A 15547-nucleotide genomic window follows, 5' to 3' on the forward strand; every position below is an offset into this window, starting at 1 on the left:
TGGGAAACCCCATTGGCCGGTTGGCAGAACGGATAATCCCGCTGCCGTCGGGATCTGGACAACAGAAAAAGATGCTCAAGTATATATTTTAAATAAGATTTTATTTAGATCAATTCCATATAGCAATGCAAAGAATCCATATGGCAGTTGAGCATACACCTTAAGTACAAGAGCTTCAGCTTTACACTGTTGCCGCTGCCGACACTGCTGCCGCTGCTGGCACTGCTGCCGCCTTTTGCCTCTTCTCAAGCTTGGCTTTGTACTGAAAGGGCAAAGAAAGAGTATCTCAGAAACCTGAAAAATTACACAATGATTGCATTTCCACACAAACATTAAAAAAAAAATGTTTTAAGCCAGTTTACTGCCAGAAGCAAACGATTCCTGAATTATTTGTCATTAGCCGTCGGTAGCAAACATTTAATTTGACCTTGAAGAACAATTGTCTGAAAAAGAGATTAACATCCAGTATTCAGACTCAACACGAGCAGGGAAAGCCCATTTGGACCAATTGTCACATTGGCCTCTGGATGACCCGATTTCAGAAAGAAACCAGTTTCTTGCCCATATTTTCGGCCAAGCATTTGTGAAGGATTGCACTTAATATTCAGGCTACAATCAGAATCCTGGAATCAAAAGTTGAATGAATCCCACCATTTTCAGTGAAATTAAAAATACCACTGGCTAACCTAGTTGGAGATTCAGCAGGGCGTTTAGGGATTCCTACAGTAGACTGAATAGGTGGGAACCCCCAACGGGGCCGGAGGGGATGAGGCACTTCTGGGGGGGGGGGGGGGGGGGGGGGGGGGGGGGGGGGGCTGAATTTCCCCAAAGGTGGGCAGGGAGCTGGGGGCCCCGATTGGGTTAGAAGAGATCAGAAGGTCTGAAGGCCCTGCAGGCGGGTAAAGCCCTGGGGCCGGACAGGTACCCAATGGAGTTTTATAAAAAGTTCTCTGGGATATTGGGGCCGGTGTTGATGAGGATGTTCAATGAGGCAAGGGAAAGAGGGGTGCTGCCCCCTACGATGTCACAGGCCACTATTTTGCTGATTCTGAAGCGGGACAAGAACCCAGAGCTGTGTGGGTTCGACAGGCCGATATTCCTGTTGAATGTGGACGCCAAGCTGCTGGCCAATTTTGTCCTCCAGAATTGAGGATTGTGTTCCGGACATTATTGGGGAGGACCAGACAGGGTTTGTTAAGGGTAGGCAGTTGGTAGCCAATGTAAGAAGGCTGTTAAATGTGATCATGATGCCCCCGGAAGTTAGGGAGATGGAGGTAGTGATCGCAATGGATGCAGAAAAGGCTTTTGATTGGGTAGAATGGGATTATATGTGGGAGGTAGTGGAATGGTTCGGATTTGGGCGGGGCTTTATTGACTGGGTCAGGTTGCTGTATCAGGCTCCTGTGGCAAGTGTATGCACGAATAGGACAACATTGGACTATTTTAGACTGCACCAGGGGGACGAGACAGGGATGTCCCCTTTCGCCACTGTTGTTCGCACCTCAAATTCAGGTATCTGAGGTGCGGGACTTCCTACCTAAACAGGTGTCAACCTTCCCGCTCCTACCGCTAAGGGGGATTTAGGACAGGGTAGTCCGCAACATGTGCCAGGCTCAGCCTGATGCAATTTAAGGTTATTCATCAGGCTCACATGACTGGCCCGGATGAGCAGATTCTTTGGGGCGGAAGACTAGTGTGCAAAATGTGCGGGAGGACCAGCAAACTATATCCACATGTTCTGGACATGTCTGAAGCTTAGGAGATTTTGGCAGGGTTTGCAGATGCCATGTCCATGGTGTTAAAAACAAGGGTGGCATTGAGTCCAGAGGTGGCGATTTTCAGGGTGTCAGAAGACCCAGGAATCCAGGAGGAGAAAGAGGCAGACGTTCTTGTCTTTGCTTTCCTGGTAGCCCGGAGACGGATATTATTAGCTTGGAGGGACTCACAGCCCCCGAAATCGGAGACCTGGCTATCGGACATGGCTAGCTTTCTGTTTAGAGAAACTCAAGTTCACCTTGAGAGGGTCACTGTTATGGTTCACCCGGAGGTGGCAACCATTCGTCGACTTTTTCGCAGAAAGTTAATAGTCAGCAGAAGGGGGGAGGTTAAGTTTAGCTTGGAGGTAGGAAGAGAATAAAGGTGGGACCTGGAACGGAGGGAGACGGCTTTTGCACTATGTCCATTGTTTATTGTGTTGTTATAATACCAAAAAATACCTCAATAAAATGTACAATACCACTAGCTCATTTACTACCCTCTACAGAATCCACAGGCCATCAACACTTAAACATGGCCAGATTTCTATCAGGCCTCCGCACAAAAGCAGGACCGATACGTAGCCACTTACATTCTTTTCCTGCAGGAGAATTGCACGGCGTCGTGCAGTCTTGGAATATGGATTCAGTTTGGTCATGATCCTCAAGTTCTTCAGTGGGTTCTTCTTGAGTACCTTGCGCTGAATCTTTTTGCTGTGGAAAATATGAACACATCAGGTTGCAATGCAGAAAGGTTCAGTAAAACAAAAGTCCTCTATTTATGTTGGTTTGGTCCAGGAATTAGTGTATTAGTGTGCCAGCACTTCAACAGCAAGTTTGTGATCTCAAGTAGTGCCCCGATGGAAAAGAAGCACAACCAAGGCATTCCAGTAACAGAGGTGGCAGTGACGCCTCGTGGTGCATGCCTGCCTACCTCCAGGTTGGGTAAGTGGATAATGCCAAGTTAGCTGAAGTTGCCATGAACATTACTTCCTCACCGTAACATGCTTCACATGTTTCCCACTCCCTGACAATTATCCCAACTTTAGCCCATTTTAGTTAAGACATCAGAACTTCCACTCATATCACAAGGTTTCAAAAACACGGACCATGAAGTGGAACATCATCACTGTCTAAAAACTACAATACGCAAGTTGTGTATCCATTTGCATTAATCCCATTAAACATGAAGAATTCAATCAAAATCTCAGGGCAATTAGGAGAAACATTCTAACTTACTTTGGTGGACGAAGAGCCTTCTGGATTTCCTGACTCTTCATGATGCGACTCAGATCTGTGTTTGTCATCTTGTGAATAGGAAGACTGGAGTATAAAAGTAGTTATAATAAAAAACAAAAGCAATAGATAGGGCACAAGCAACATTAAAACTAAAATCACTGGTGGAATTATTGCAGAGAATCAGAGGCCAGGAGCGTGGAACTCAGTCAAGTTTGTTGGGCAGCATGCTGACATTAAATAGAAAGGAACGGCAAACATACATATGGGTGTCTCTTTAGGTTTCTAGGTTGTACCGAATAGAATTCATATTTCAATCATTGGCCAAAGCAACATTGAACAAAACTTCTACACCCACTGTAATAAACAATTTGTGCTAATTTCAACGTGTTGCTTCTGTCAGACATCAGAACTTCCACTAATATCATGAGTTGTCAAAAACACGGACCGTGAAGTGGAATCTCATCATTGTCACAAGATTACAACGAGTCTTCAATTATTCTCAATGTGATAAAGTAAAATGCAACGAGCTCAGAGTAAAGAGCGCTGCTATTGGTCTCCATCCTCCTGGGTTGGAGGTAAAGGTCTATGAGGTGCAAATCAGACTCAACAGGTTCGATCATGTTATGATGCTCATACATTTTAACTGCCGTTTGGGAAGGAGACAGATGATGGTACGAAATTTAAAGAAGAAAGCACATAAAGATCAACTTATATGAAGTTTGACTGCTCCCACCTATCCTCATTTTAATATCACGGAGCCTTACTTGTATCCAATCTTCAATTTAGAAGGCTTGCGCCAAGTTCCATACAGGTCATCCAGCTTACGGAAGGCACTTTCTGTCCAGATGCAGAACCGCCCTACGTGGCCACCAGGTGCAAGTCTCAGGACATTTAATTTGTTGACATTGAGAAGAGTTATGCCTGCAGGTGACAATATAAAGCAGCATTAGATTCTCCACCAAGCACAGTACTACCTTTGGCTCAAATAACCTATTACATTACAATAACCATTGCAAAAAAAGCCCCAATTGCCACCAGCATGATAAAAACAAACTTGCCCAAGCCGAAAGGAGGGACTGTACACAGCCCAGTTGCCCTCCTCCCTCAAGGCAGAATGAACCGACCACATAAAAAATTCAATGGACTTTAGATTACAGAAATTTGTAAATGATCTTCATCTTAATATGCGTTACCCCACCTCTGCTACTCAAGTCAGAACTTCCACTAATATCACAAGTTTTCAAAAACACGGACCTTGAAGTGGAATCTCATCATTCTATGTAGCTCCGACCACACAATAGCTGCTGCTCTTGGTCTTTAACAGTATATTACCGATTGGTACTCTTTCTTTCTCCAAAACGGAATAACAAACTTAATAAATCAGTAATTTTCAATAAACTACAGTTGCCCCCAAAAAACTAATTTTATTAATGAAAAAAATCTTCATTCTACCCATTGAAACATCTTCCACTGCCAAACACCCCCTGCCTAAAATGAATTACCTGGGATATTCCTGAAAGCTCTTACAACACCATTGTCCTCGTTGTAGATCACACATGGGCCCTTCCGCCGGACACGGCGACGGTTCCTCATTTTACCTTTGCCTGCTCGCATACGCTGGGAAGCATAAACCTGCAGGGATAAAAATCAATCCCATTTTGGCCAATTCCAAATAATAATAATCAATTGTCTTTCTAAAAATTCACCCAAGATCAGATCTTCAAAATCATCAGTGTCATCAGAAACACGGACCAGAAGTGAAAACTCATCCTCTCCTTCACTGATTAAGGAAAATAGTTGCTTGCCTTTTTGATGTCATTCCAGGCTTTCAGTTTCTTTAGCATCAGAACAGCCTCCTTTGTCTTTTTATAGCTTTCAATCTTGTCTTCAACCACAAGTGGGAGCTCTGGGATTTCTTCAATGCGATGACCTGCAAATGGTTATAAAATTAGTTTCTGGAAAATTTGGAAATTCTAAAGTACAGACCAAATCCCTCTATTCAGCTCCAAAAGTAAATTAGAACGACCAAAATCAGAACTGGTCAAAGAAAAATGATTTGGGCAGCAATGTTAAGCACTGCTGCCTCACAGCGCCAGGGACCCAGGTTCAATTCCAGTCTTGGCTGACCATATGCGAACTTTCCACTTTCTCCCAGTGTCTGCGTGGGTTCCCTCCCACAGACCAAAGATGTGTATATTAGGTTGTTGGGATAGGGTGGGTTAGTGCTCTTTCTTCTGCACTGTAGGGATTCTATGATTTCCCACCTGTACATCAGTAGTGAAGATAATGTTTTCCTCTCCATTCACCTCTTCCTATTGCAATTAATGTGACTTATGGTTGCAGTAAAAATGCATACAGCAGGGCCTAAGGACACAGAATTTCTCACCAGAAATAAAACTAATTTTAACAAAGGGAAAAGGATTTTAGTTAGCTGAAAAGGAAAATTTCAGTGGGCAAAGTGAAAGCTAAGGCTAGCACAGTCACAATGGAGCAAATTGGCTGAATACTGCCTGTAAAATTCTATGATGCACAGTGGTACAATTATATGAAATTAAACAGTTGGTCTTGGTTGGCCTTGTTGAGAAAAGCTTAAATTCTCAAATCACTCAAATGTCTGAAAATCACCACTAATATGTTCAGGAGCTGCTCAGATCTAAATGGTCGTCATATGTCTGCACCAGTATAAAAACAGAAGGCAACTGTCACTGTGCACAGCATTGGACGCAAATTACACCATCATAGCAAGCCCTCATTCAAACAATAGCATTGAAGCATGCTTCAAACTACACCCGAAAGATGTGCCTGTAAAATCCACACGATTTAAGACACATAGTACATTCCCACTAGCAACATTTCAAAATCTCAGCACTTCAACCAACCCCATTAAACACTTTCTGCCTTCAATGCCACTTAAATGTGATGTGAAGATTAGAATAAATTTGAACAAATAACCTGCTTGCACTCTTATTCCAGAATGTCCCATCTAGATGCAAACGAAGAAAGACTCGAGCAGCGATTCTTCTCAACAGATAATTTTCACTATGCTCATTGAAATTGCCATGGATACAAATCCACTGAACTGCTTTATAACACTGGCTCTAATAACCTGGAAAGCACCCATCTACTGTATTTATCATGTCAATGCACTCAATAGAAAACAATTTACTGTAGCGAAAAGTGAACCAGTGGCAAAAAATCTATCAATCGCACTGGTATCTTGGGCATGAAATACCAAAATTTTAACAGAGCACTAAGCTTTTATTTCAGTGTGACCTAAGCATTTTAACCTGCATATTCTTACCTTTTGACAGGACCAAAGCAGGGAGGGCAGATGCAGCCAGAGAAGAACAGATGGCATATCGCTTCTGAGTCACATTCACCCTGCGGTGCCAACGGCGCCAAGTCTTTGTGGGAGCAAACATGCGGCCACCACGACACATCTGTGATGCGGGTCAAGGTGCATCGCTTTTCCAAAATGAGCAACATTGGGCATACATTTTTGCTCAGATTTCAATGCTCGTCATTCCTCTGTGCCAGCTTAATGACAGTAGGCAACTGCCACTGCACACAGCGTAAGACGCAAATTACACCATCATAGCAATTTGGAAAATTAGGCCAACAGATTATGCAGTTCAAATTAGACAAATTGCTGTTTGTTAAAGGAGAGAATACAAAATTGTATTGTGGATGCAAGCCAGAATTTTCAATATTTAATTTTACACACTGAATAGGATACATTGCCAAAAGCACCCTGGCCAGAGCGATGGGTGCCACCACCCCGTACGCGGGGAATACGAGCCACAGCCCTGCCTGTACCCCACGATTCAGCACTGGTTTGGTGGCCTGAAAAATAAATGTTTGTTTCAATACAAATAATGGAGCAAAGCCATCGAGTAACCCACACCAGTTACAAGGGAATTTCAGATTGGTAACTTTCACCTCAGTAAGAAGCATAAAACCACATACATGGAACATACAGAATGGAAATAGGTCACTCACGCAACTAATCCATGCCCATGCTGATCCTCCACACATGCCTCCCTTCCACCCCATTTCACCTCATCCTGTCTACACATCCTATTATTTCTCCGTGTGTTTATCAAACTTCCTCATAAAATGCATCTATGGTATTCATATCAATTACTTTCCATGGTAGAGTTCCATATCAAACCACTCTCCAGCTGAAGAAGTTCCCCCCAAATCTGTTTTTGGGTTCATTAGTGACTAATATTTATAGCTCCTAGTTTCTGCATGACCCACCCTCTCCAACAAGAGGTTTTCAAGAGTACGTAGGAACAGCAATGCCATTTAGCCCCTGGAGCCTGCCCTACCATTCAACGTGATTATATGTAATCTATGGCGTACTCCATATATTCACCATGCCCCACATCCCTGAATAATTGTGGCTAATAGAAATCTATCAATCTCAGATTTATCATTGATCTAGCACCAACTGTCATTTGCAGCAGTAGTGCAGTGGATGTGGTCTACATGGATTTTAGTAAGACATTTGACATGGTTCAACATGATAGACTAGTTAGAAAAAGCTCATGGGAAACAGGAGTATGTGGCGGCTCAGTGACAGGAAAGAACCTAGATCTTTTAGTGAGTGGAAAGTGGTTTCAAGTGGCATTATACAGGGCCCAGTGTTGGATCCCCAGCTGTTTGCGGTATATATTATGGCTTAGATGTAAATGTGGGAGGCATTACTGGGGAAAGAAAAAACAGCCAATAGTCAAAAGGATAGCTTTGGACTCCAAAATGTCAGTGGCTCTTTGAATGGACAGGCAATTGGCATTCAATCTGGAAAAGTGTAAAATAATGCATTTTGGGAGGGCCAACAAAGCAAGGGAATGCTCAATGAGCAGCAGGATATTGAGAGGGGTTGAGGAAGGGAGTGCATGTTCACATGTCCTTGAAGTTGGCAGGATAGGTAGATAAGTGGTAAAGAAGGCATATGGAATAGTTTCTTTTACTGCAGGAGTACCACAGAATACAAAAGCAGGAATGTAATGCTAGAACTGTATAAAATGCCGTTTTCAATACAGTTTTGGTCACAATTATTCTGGAGTATAGAAGAGATTTACAAGAACATGGCCAGAGCTGGAAAATTGCAGGATAGATAGGCTGGGGTAGTTTTTCATAGATCAAAGGAGGGGTGACTGGATTGGAATGTACAAAATTATGAGGGGCTGAGACAGTGAACAGAAGATTTATTTCTCCTAGTGGAAAGGCCAGTTACCATATTGAACACCTGAACTTTGTAACCTGCAAGGTTACGGACCAAATATTGGAAGGTGGGATCAGAGTGGGTGGCTGGTCACATTTTCATAACTAACATTTCAAACACAATTTTACTTCTTTCAACTTAAATCTAGATTAATGCAATGGAAACATTTCTGCACAAAACGCCTTAAAAGGGAGCTGCTACTCAGCTATTAACAATAGCTAAACGGATTCCAAATTCAACTTGCTGGACACAGAAATGATGGGTTTACTTTTGTATTTCAGAATTCCAGCACCCACTGTAGCTTGCTTTCATATTAGCTTAACATACTTCCAAGTAACCGTTAGTCCAAAACATTAAGATTTGTCCTATACAAAAGTACTGGTTAATACAGACAGGCTTAGGGATTGAAAGGCCTACTCCTGTTACCCCTCCAATGTAGCAATGTCCAATTGGGGCAGTAACTTTTTACACGCAGATTGCTTTGTCTAAATCTGTGACTATAAATATTCTTACCTAAATTCATCTAGAAAACTTTACCTGCATCTGCACTCACAGCATATGGCTGTCTGTTGTTTTTGCGTAGATTTGTGTGTACAAAGTTCACGATATCTGGCCGGATAGGAGCCTTGAAAACAGCAGGCATAACAACATTTTTGCCTGATATTTCACCCTTGTCGCTGTACACGGTTATCAATGGTCGAGCACACGCCTGAAAGATAATGCAAAAAGGTGGTCATTAAGACACAAATCTCGTCGAAGTAGCCATAATCTCATTAGCAAAACCTACTGCCTGGATTTCTTGCCACTTGTGATGATATGAAAATCGCTAGTCACAAATAGGCTTCAAATGAAGTTACTGTGAAAAGCCCCTAGTCGCCACATTCCAGCGCCTGTTCGGGAGGCTGGTACTGGAATTAAACCGTGCTGCTGGCCTGCTCTTTAGCCCCATGCTAAACCAGACCCTAACATGGAGACCCATTCTCTGGTCCTGGGTGCTATCTATAATGGTACAAGCGTCTTACGCAAGTGGCTACTCAGTAAGGGGCACCTAATAAACTATGCATATTCTGCCGATATTCAGCATCACATTTAATTTTTCTGTCTTTGAAATTTAGAGTACCCAATTAATTTTTCCAATTAAGGGGCAATTTAGAGTGGCCACCAACCCTGCTCAACGTTGGGTTGCGAGGACGAAACCCACACAAACACAGGGAGAATGTGCAAACTTCATACAGTGAATCAGAGGCAGGATGGAACCTCGGCAGCATGAAGCTACAGTGCTACCCACTGCACCACCATGCTGCCCAGCATCACATTTAAACATCAGCCAGATCAATTAAGACCATAAGATGCAGGAGCACAATGAAGCCACTCGGCACTTCATTGTGTCTGCTCCACCATTCAATCATGGCTGATATTTTTCTCATCCCCATTCTAGAATCATAGAATTTACAGTGCAGAAGGAGGCCATTTGATCAATTGAGCCTGCACCGGCCCTTACAAAGAGCACCCTACTGAAGCCCACGTATCTACCCTATCCCTGTACTTGCTCCACAGACAGTAACCCAGCCTTGAATCAAACCTGGGACCCTGGAGCTGTGAAGTAACAGTGCTAACCACTTTGCTGTCTTGCCTTCTCCCAGTCACCCCTTATTTAATCAAGTCCAGGGGCTGGTTTAGCTCACTGAGCTAAATCGCTGGCTTTTAAAGCAGACCAGCAGCACGGTTCGACCAGCCTCCCTGGACAGGCACCGGAATGTGGCGACTAGGGGCTTTTCACAGTAACTTCATTGAAGCCTACTCGTGACAATAAGCGATTTTCATTTCATTTTCAAGTCGAATTAATTAAGATCTTGTTGTCACACGAAGCTAGGGTACCATTTTCCAGAGATCAGTTTAAGGGCCTCCAACCGAAGCAATAAGTAAATTTCTCTTGTTATGATTTGGAACGAAAACACGAAGGAGCAAGAGTGCTTCAGGGGGTTGCGAGGCTGCAAGCAGCTATCTCTCCAGGAGGTTTTGGCACAAACCCAGTCACATGGAGCAGCTCCGGGCAGCATGTGGCACAACCCTGGCTCCGAAACCCAAATGAACAGAACTGACGATGGAGCAGGGATAGGATAGCAGCAGGGTTTCTCAGAGGGAGCCTTCTCCCGCCGCCCTGAGACCAGCTTCCAGGAGACAACGTGTCCTCCCCTCCCCCACACGGCTCTAAAATGGCGGCCGGGGCTCCCACCCAAACGCCACACCATCGTTTTTGTGATTTAACGTTTGGGGAGCCGCGGGGCCGGGCCTGGCGGCGGGCCGGGGTGTACCCCCCAGACCCGGGGTTCCGCTGTCGGAAGGCGGCCGCTTTCTCGCCCTCTTCCCCCCATCTCCCTCTCACCATCTCCCCCCGCGCCCTCTCCGGGATGGCGGCGGCCGGAAAAGGAAGAACCTCTCACCGCCGCGCCCTTAAATAGCGGCCGCCGCCAACCTCCCGCCGCCGAACCCGACGCCCGCAGCCCGGCCGCGGCGGCGGAGACTACCCCCGCCCGGCTCCCCTAACCGGCCGCACCTTTAAAACCACCGCCGCGGCCCGTTCCCCCTGACAAAAACAGGGAAAGAGCGCCGCACTACTTTCTCTTCAGGCCGGCACTATGTTCCTGCGCGGTGAGGCGGCGCGGCCCATGAGGTTTAAAAAAAATAATTTTTAAATTAGAAAATACACATTTGGGAGGCGAGTTATCGCCCCGGTAACTTGCGAACCGGAGAGTGTTCGTTAAAATAACGAAGCGCAAATATTGGCGCCGCCGGCCGGCGGAAGTGACGTTGAGGCGCGCGGGCGGTTTGCAGTTTGAAAGTTGTTGTCGGTGAAACTCCGGCGCCCCCACCTCCCCAACCCGGCCCTGTGTGTGAGATGGACTCCCTCCTCCGGCACACCCGGGCCTTTCATGCCTTCCTGCTCCGGTAAGTGTCCGGTTGAGTTGTTGAGGGAACCCAGAGTCCCGGGAGTGAGATGTGAATGAAGTTCAGCTGCTGTCTCCTTTGCTTCTCCTGTGCGCTGAGGGGGGATGGCCATTGGGACTCTTGTTCCACCTTCTTCTAGTAAGAGTCCATTCTCTGGTTGATTGCAGGTGTTGAAAACACAACATAGCAGCAGAATTAGGCCACTCGGCCCATCGAGTCTGCTCGGCCATTCAATCCTGGCTGATATTTTTCTCATCCCCATGCTCCTGCCTCCTCCCCGTAACCCAAGGTCCCCTTATTGATCGGGCAGCATAGTAGATAACACTTGCTTGACAGGGTCCCCGGTTCACAGGGCAATTTATTAAATAATCTTTAGTCGCAAGTAGGCTTACATTAACACGGCAATTAAATTACTGTGAAAATCGTCATAATCCGGCACCTGTTCGGGTACACAAAGAGAATTCAGAATGACCAATCCACCTAACAAGCACATCTTTGGACTGTGGGAGGAAACCCACGCAAACATGGGGAGAACATGCAGACTCTGCACAGTGAACTAAGCTGGGAATCAAACCTGGGACCCTGGTGCTTTGAAGCAACAGCGCTAACCATTGTGATACCGCACCTCCTGTGGATGATGGGAACTGAGGGGTATGGGGGCTGAGGGGTATAGGAGGCGGGAGTTGAGGTATAGAGGCAATGGGGCAGAAGGGTATAGGACACGATGGGGGTAGAGAGGCGATGGTGGTCGTGGTGGTGTTGGGAGTAGAGGGCTGATGGGGACGGATGGGTAATGATCATTGGGTTGAAGTACATGGTGGGTATTTATCTATTTGTCATTGGGTTTTTTAAAATTACTTTTTCTGAGTTACAAAGCCATGGCTCAAGAGTGTGGACATAGTGAACCCCTAATCCAGCTCCTTGCCTGCTCCAAAAACCAATTCAAATTCAAATTGAATCCAATTCATGGTCCCCACAAGACAGACATACCAGATCTGAGCCAAAAGACAGAGCAGATACTACACTTGATCTGAGCCAAAAGGCCGAGAAGCAATGTCTGTCATTGTTAATGATGGTGCTTTGGATTGGATTGGATTGGATTTGTTTATTGTCATGTGTCCCGAGGTACAGTGAAAAGTATTTTTCTGCAAGCAGCTCAACAGATCATTCAGTACATGGAAGAAAAGGGAATTAAACAAAATTCAAGAAAATACATGAGAATACATAATAGGGCAACACAAGATATACAATGTAACTACATAAGCATTGGCATCGGTTGAAGCATACAGGGTGTAGTGTTAATGAGGTCAGTCAATAAGAGGGTCATTTAGGAGTCTGGTGACAGTGGGGAAGAAGCTGTTTTTGAGTCTGTTCGTGCGTGTTCTCAGACTTCTGAATATCCTGCCCGATGGAAGAAGTTGGAAGTAATTTGAAGTGATGGATGAAGAACATTACTGAAACAGCATCACACTATCCTAATTTTCGCTTTTGTTTCTCCCCATTCTAATTGCTTATAGAATCACTACAATGCAGAAGGAGACCATTCACCCATTGAGTCTGCACCAACCCTTCGAAAGATCACCCACCTCTCCCCACTCCCCTGCCCTATTCCTGAACGCCACCTTAAGAGGGAATTTAGCACTAGCGATCCACCTAACCTGCACATCTTTGGGCATCTTTATGTCATGTTTCTCTTTACAAATGCTGATGGACTTCCAGTTTAGATTTCCAGTTTAGTTTTATTTACAAATGTTAACTAAATCTTATTGCTTTTAAAATGCAAGCTGTTTTATTTTATTTGTATCTAACTTCATTTGAAGTTCTATCCTAGTGTTTAGAGATGCTTGACTCCATGTTGAGTTTCCTCTTGTTCTGTATTCTTGAATTACATATCTAAGATCTCCATTCTAGAACAGAGAAAACTTGTTGAGGCATTTAAAGAAAGAATCATCTGTCTGTATAAACACTGAAATACATAATGAGATTATGCCAATACGTTTATTCTCCTTCTAGGCTCTATGACCAAGAAAACAAAGGGATGTTAAAGGAACCCACCCTGTATGAGGTAATCCACTCGAGAGTATTTGATTTTCCCCTGTGACATTTTTCCATTATCCAGCCCCATAGTATTGTGTTTGCTTGGTTCAACTCTCGCTCTTCATCCACAACCAGAACATCTCCGGTACTGGCTTCAGTTCCCATCCCTGCTCTGTCACCTTAAGGATCCATTTCGAGCCTCTTCCATTCCTCATCTAGATGCTGCCCTTTGGCGATATCATCTGTAGACATGGGGGGTGATCAGCTTCAACAATGCTGATGACACACTACTCTCTCAACCCCTCTGAGCTGTTAGATTGCTTGTCCAACATGCTGCTTTGGATAAGCCTATTGATGTACTTAAGCGTGATGGACTCTGAAAATTATTTTGTTTAATAATCTCAGCAATTTTGTAGCCCTGACAATGTTTCCAGTTAAAATGTGTTTGTCTGTAATTCCTGAAGGGGATGGGAGAAGCTTTATGTTCTTGAATTTGATCAATACACTTCAGTAGTGGATCAGTACAATGGACCTACTGGAGAGATTGATGCAGCCCAGTAGCGGCACATGCTCATTGTACAGTGCTTCTATACAATTGAAACTTCTTTAATTTGTTGAATCTGAAGAAATAAATAGTTTTATAAATAAAAGTTTCCTTCTCTTGGATGTCTCTTCATACTATTCCCCTTAGTTACCAGTGAGTTTTACTACAATTCACAAGTTCATACACGTTAACTCTGCTGTGACCACTCACTCCTTTTTTTTTTCCCTCTTTCTCCACCCCATGATCATAGAATCCCTACAATGCAGAAGGAGGCAATTTGGCCCATCGAGTCTGGAGGGAAGGATGGAAGGAGCCCATCCATGGTGTCCCAACCTCCTGTCCCACCATTCTCCTCCTCCCGCTGTGTCCCTTGCTCTCCGTGGTCTGTCTCGTCTCAGATCTGGGGGATGTCAGGCCCCGAAGCTTCTACATCAACCGTGGGCCTCTTCAGGACGTTCTGGGACATCCTGGGGAACGACTACATGGGGGGCCTGGGAGAAAGTATCGCGGCGGGGAAGGTGCCTCCCTCGTGGTGCAGGGCCACCATTACCCTGCTGCCAGGGGGGGTTGGGGGGGGGGGGGGGGGGGGGGGATCTGCGACCGGTCTCCCCCCTCAGCACGGATTACAAGATCTTCGACAAGGCGATGTGTTTGCGCCTTGGCACCGTGGACCACATGATCCACCTTGAACAATCCATCACGGTCCCGGGCAGGACAATCTACGACAACATCCAACTGGATCGGGACCTGGTCCATCATTCCCAGAGGGCTGGCCTGTTGGGTGCCTTCCTGCCCCTTGATCCAGAGAAGGCTTGCAACAGGGTGGATCATGAATATTTAGTTGGGACTCAGCAAGCATTCTGGTGCAGGATACATTTCGTCACCTGGATCTGACTTCTGCTGCAGAGTGTCTCGTTAAGGCCAACGGGTCCCTGACAGCGTCCCTTCGCTTTGGGAGAGGAATGCGTCAGGGCTGCCACTTGTCTGGCTTGGAACCTTTCCTGTGCCTCCTGCAGAGCAGGTTGTCGGGACTAGTTCTGCGCGGGCCGGGCTTTGGGGTGGTCCTCTCTGCTTACGCCGATGATGTGCTAATGATATTCACGGACCTGCTGACCTGAGGAGATTGCGAGAGTGCCAGGCTGTGTACTCTGCTGCATCCTCTGCAGGAGCAACTGAGCCAAGTGATCCGGACTCCTGGTCGGTCCGTGATAGATGGACCCCCTCTCCCGGAGGAGCTCAGGCCTTTCACCTGGAGTATTACCAGTATCCTCTGCTTGGGAGTCAATCGTTGCCCGGCTGAGGAATCCTAGCAGGCTAATGGAGGCCAAGATCACCACTCGCTTGAAATACTGGACAGGACTGCTCTTGAGTGCTGTCTTACAGGGGTCACGTTCTCGACATAAACCAGCTGATAGCCTCCATGCTTTGATACCAGCTGATCCCTCCTTTGTCACAGAGTTCCAGAGAATGCTTGTAGAGTTCTTCTGGGACAAGAGACTGCACTGGGATGCTGCTGAGGTTCTGAGTCTCCTGCTTATGGAGGGTGGTCAGGCGCTGGTGTGCCTTTGCACCCAGGTGGCGACCTTCCACTTTCAGATTCTGCAGCGATAACTTGAGCCCCTCCACAATGGTCAGCCCTGGCGTTGCATTTCGTCTGCCAGATGCACGGCCTGAATTATGATATGCAGCTCCTATTCATAGATCTGCAGGGTCTTCGTTACCCCCTGCAGGCGCTGCCCATCTTTTACCAGGGCTTGCACAAAGTCTGTAGCATGGTCGCCTCGCACTGCAGCT

The 15547-nt window shown here is 45.7% G+C and overlaps 2 protein-coding genes, 6 non-coding genes and 1 pseudogene across 9 annotated transcripts in view; 1 reads left to right on the forward strand and 8 right to left on the reverse strand.

The window, feature by feature from the left end:
• Positions 1–82: 82 nt before the first annotated feature.
• On the reverse strand, positions 83–10696 carry rpl4 (ribosomal protein L4). Its single transcript, XM_038812928.1, has 10 exons — positions 10610–10696; positions 8761–8932; positions 6730–6836; positions 6295–6433; positions 4799–4923; positions 4496–4625; positions 3758–3914; positions 2994–3077; positions 2348–2468; positions 83–262 (listed from the first exon to the last, which is right to left on the reverse strand). Exons 1-10 carry the CDS (start codon positions 10610–10612, stop codon positions 182–184), a joined length of 1119 nt encoding a protein of 372 aa, XP_038668856.1. The 5' UTR covers positions 10613–10696; the 3' UTR covers positions 83–181.
• On the reverse strand, positions 2818–2888 carry LOC119975298. Its single transcript, XR_005462716.1, has one exon. It is a non-coding gene; the product is annotated as a small nucleolar RNA SNORD18 (small nucleolar RNA).
• On the reverse strand, positions 3393–3463 carry LOC119975297. Its single transcript, XR_005462715.1, has one exon. It is a non-coding gene; the product is annotated as a small nucleolar RNA SNORD18 (small nucleolar RNA).
• Positions 4202–4273, reverse strand: LOC119975296. Its single transcript, XR_005462714.1, has one exon. It is a non-coding gene; the product is annotated as a small nucleolar RNA SNORD18 (small nucleolar RNA).
• LOC119975299 lies at positions 4702–4770 on the reverse strand. The gene has a single exon (XR_005462717.1). It is a non-coding gene; the product is annotated as a small nucleolar RNA SNORD18 (small nucleolar RNA).
• LOC119975302 lies at positions 5638–5737 on the reverse strand. Its single transcript, XR_005462720.1, has one exon. It is a non-coding gene; the product is annotated as a small nucleolar RNA SNORD16 (small nucleolar RNA).
• LOC119975301 lies at positions 6494–6593 on the reverse strand. Its single transcript, XR_005462719.1, has one exon. It is a non-coding gene; the product is annotated as a small nucleolar RNA SNORD16 (small nucleolar RNA).
• Positions 10697–10781: 85 nt separating the features above from the next.
• Positions 10782–15547, forward strand: part of zwilch (zwilch kinetochore protein) — a 64097-nt gene continuing 59331 nt past the window's right edge. The window contains exons 1-2 of one of the 2 annotated variants that reach the window (XR_005462486.1): positions 10782–11172; positions 13186–13237. Coding sequence is in view for 1 of the 2 variants with exons in the window: in XM_038812922.1 (XP_038668850.1) it covers positions 11123–11172; positions 13186–13237 (102 nt within the window). In the remaining variant the exon portion in view is untranslated. The remainder of the gene's footprint in view (positions 11173–13185; positions 13238–15547) is intronic. The other variant, XM_038812922.1, reaches the window with a different exon arrangement.
• On the reverse strand, positions 12022–12227 carry LOC119975339 (annotated as a pseudogene).

The sequence above is a fragment of the Scyliorhinus canicula genome, chromosome 12, assembly GCF_902713615.1.
Source record: "Scyliorhinus canicula chromosome 12, sScyCan1.1, whole genome shotgun sequence".
Classification (NCBI taxonomy): Eukaryota; Metazoa; Chordata; class Chondrichthyes; order Carcharhiniformes; family Scyliorhinidae; genus Scyliorhinus; species Scyliorhinus canicula.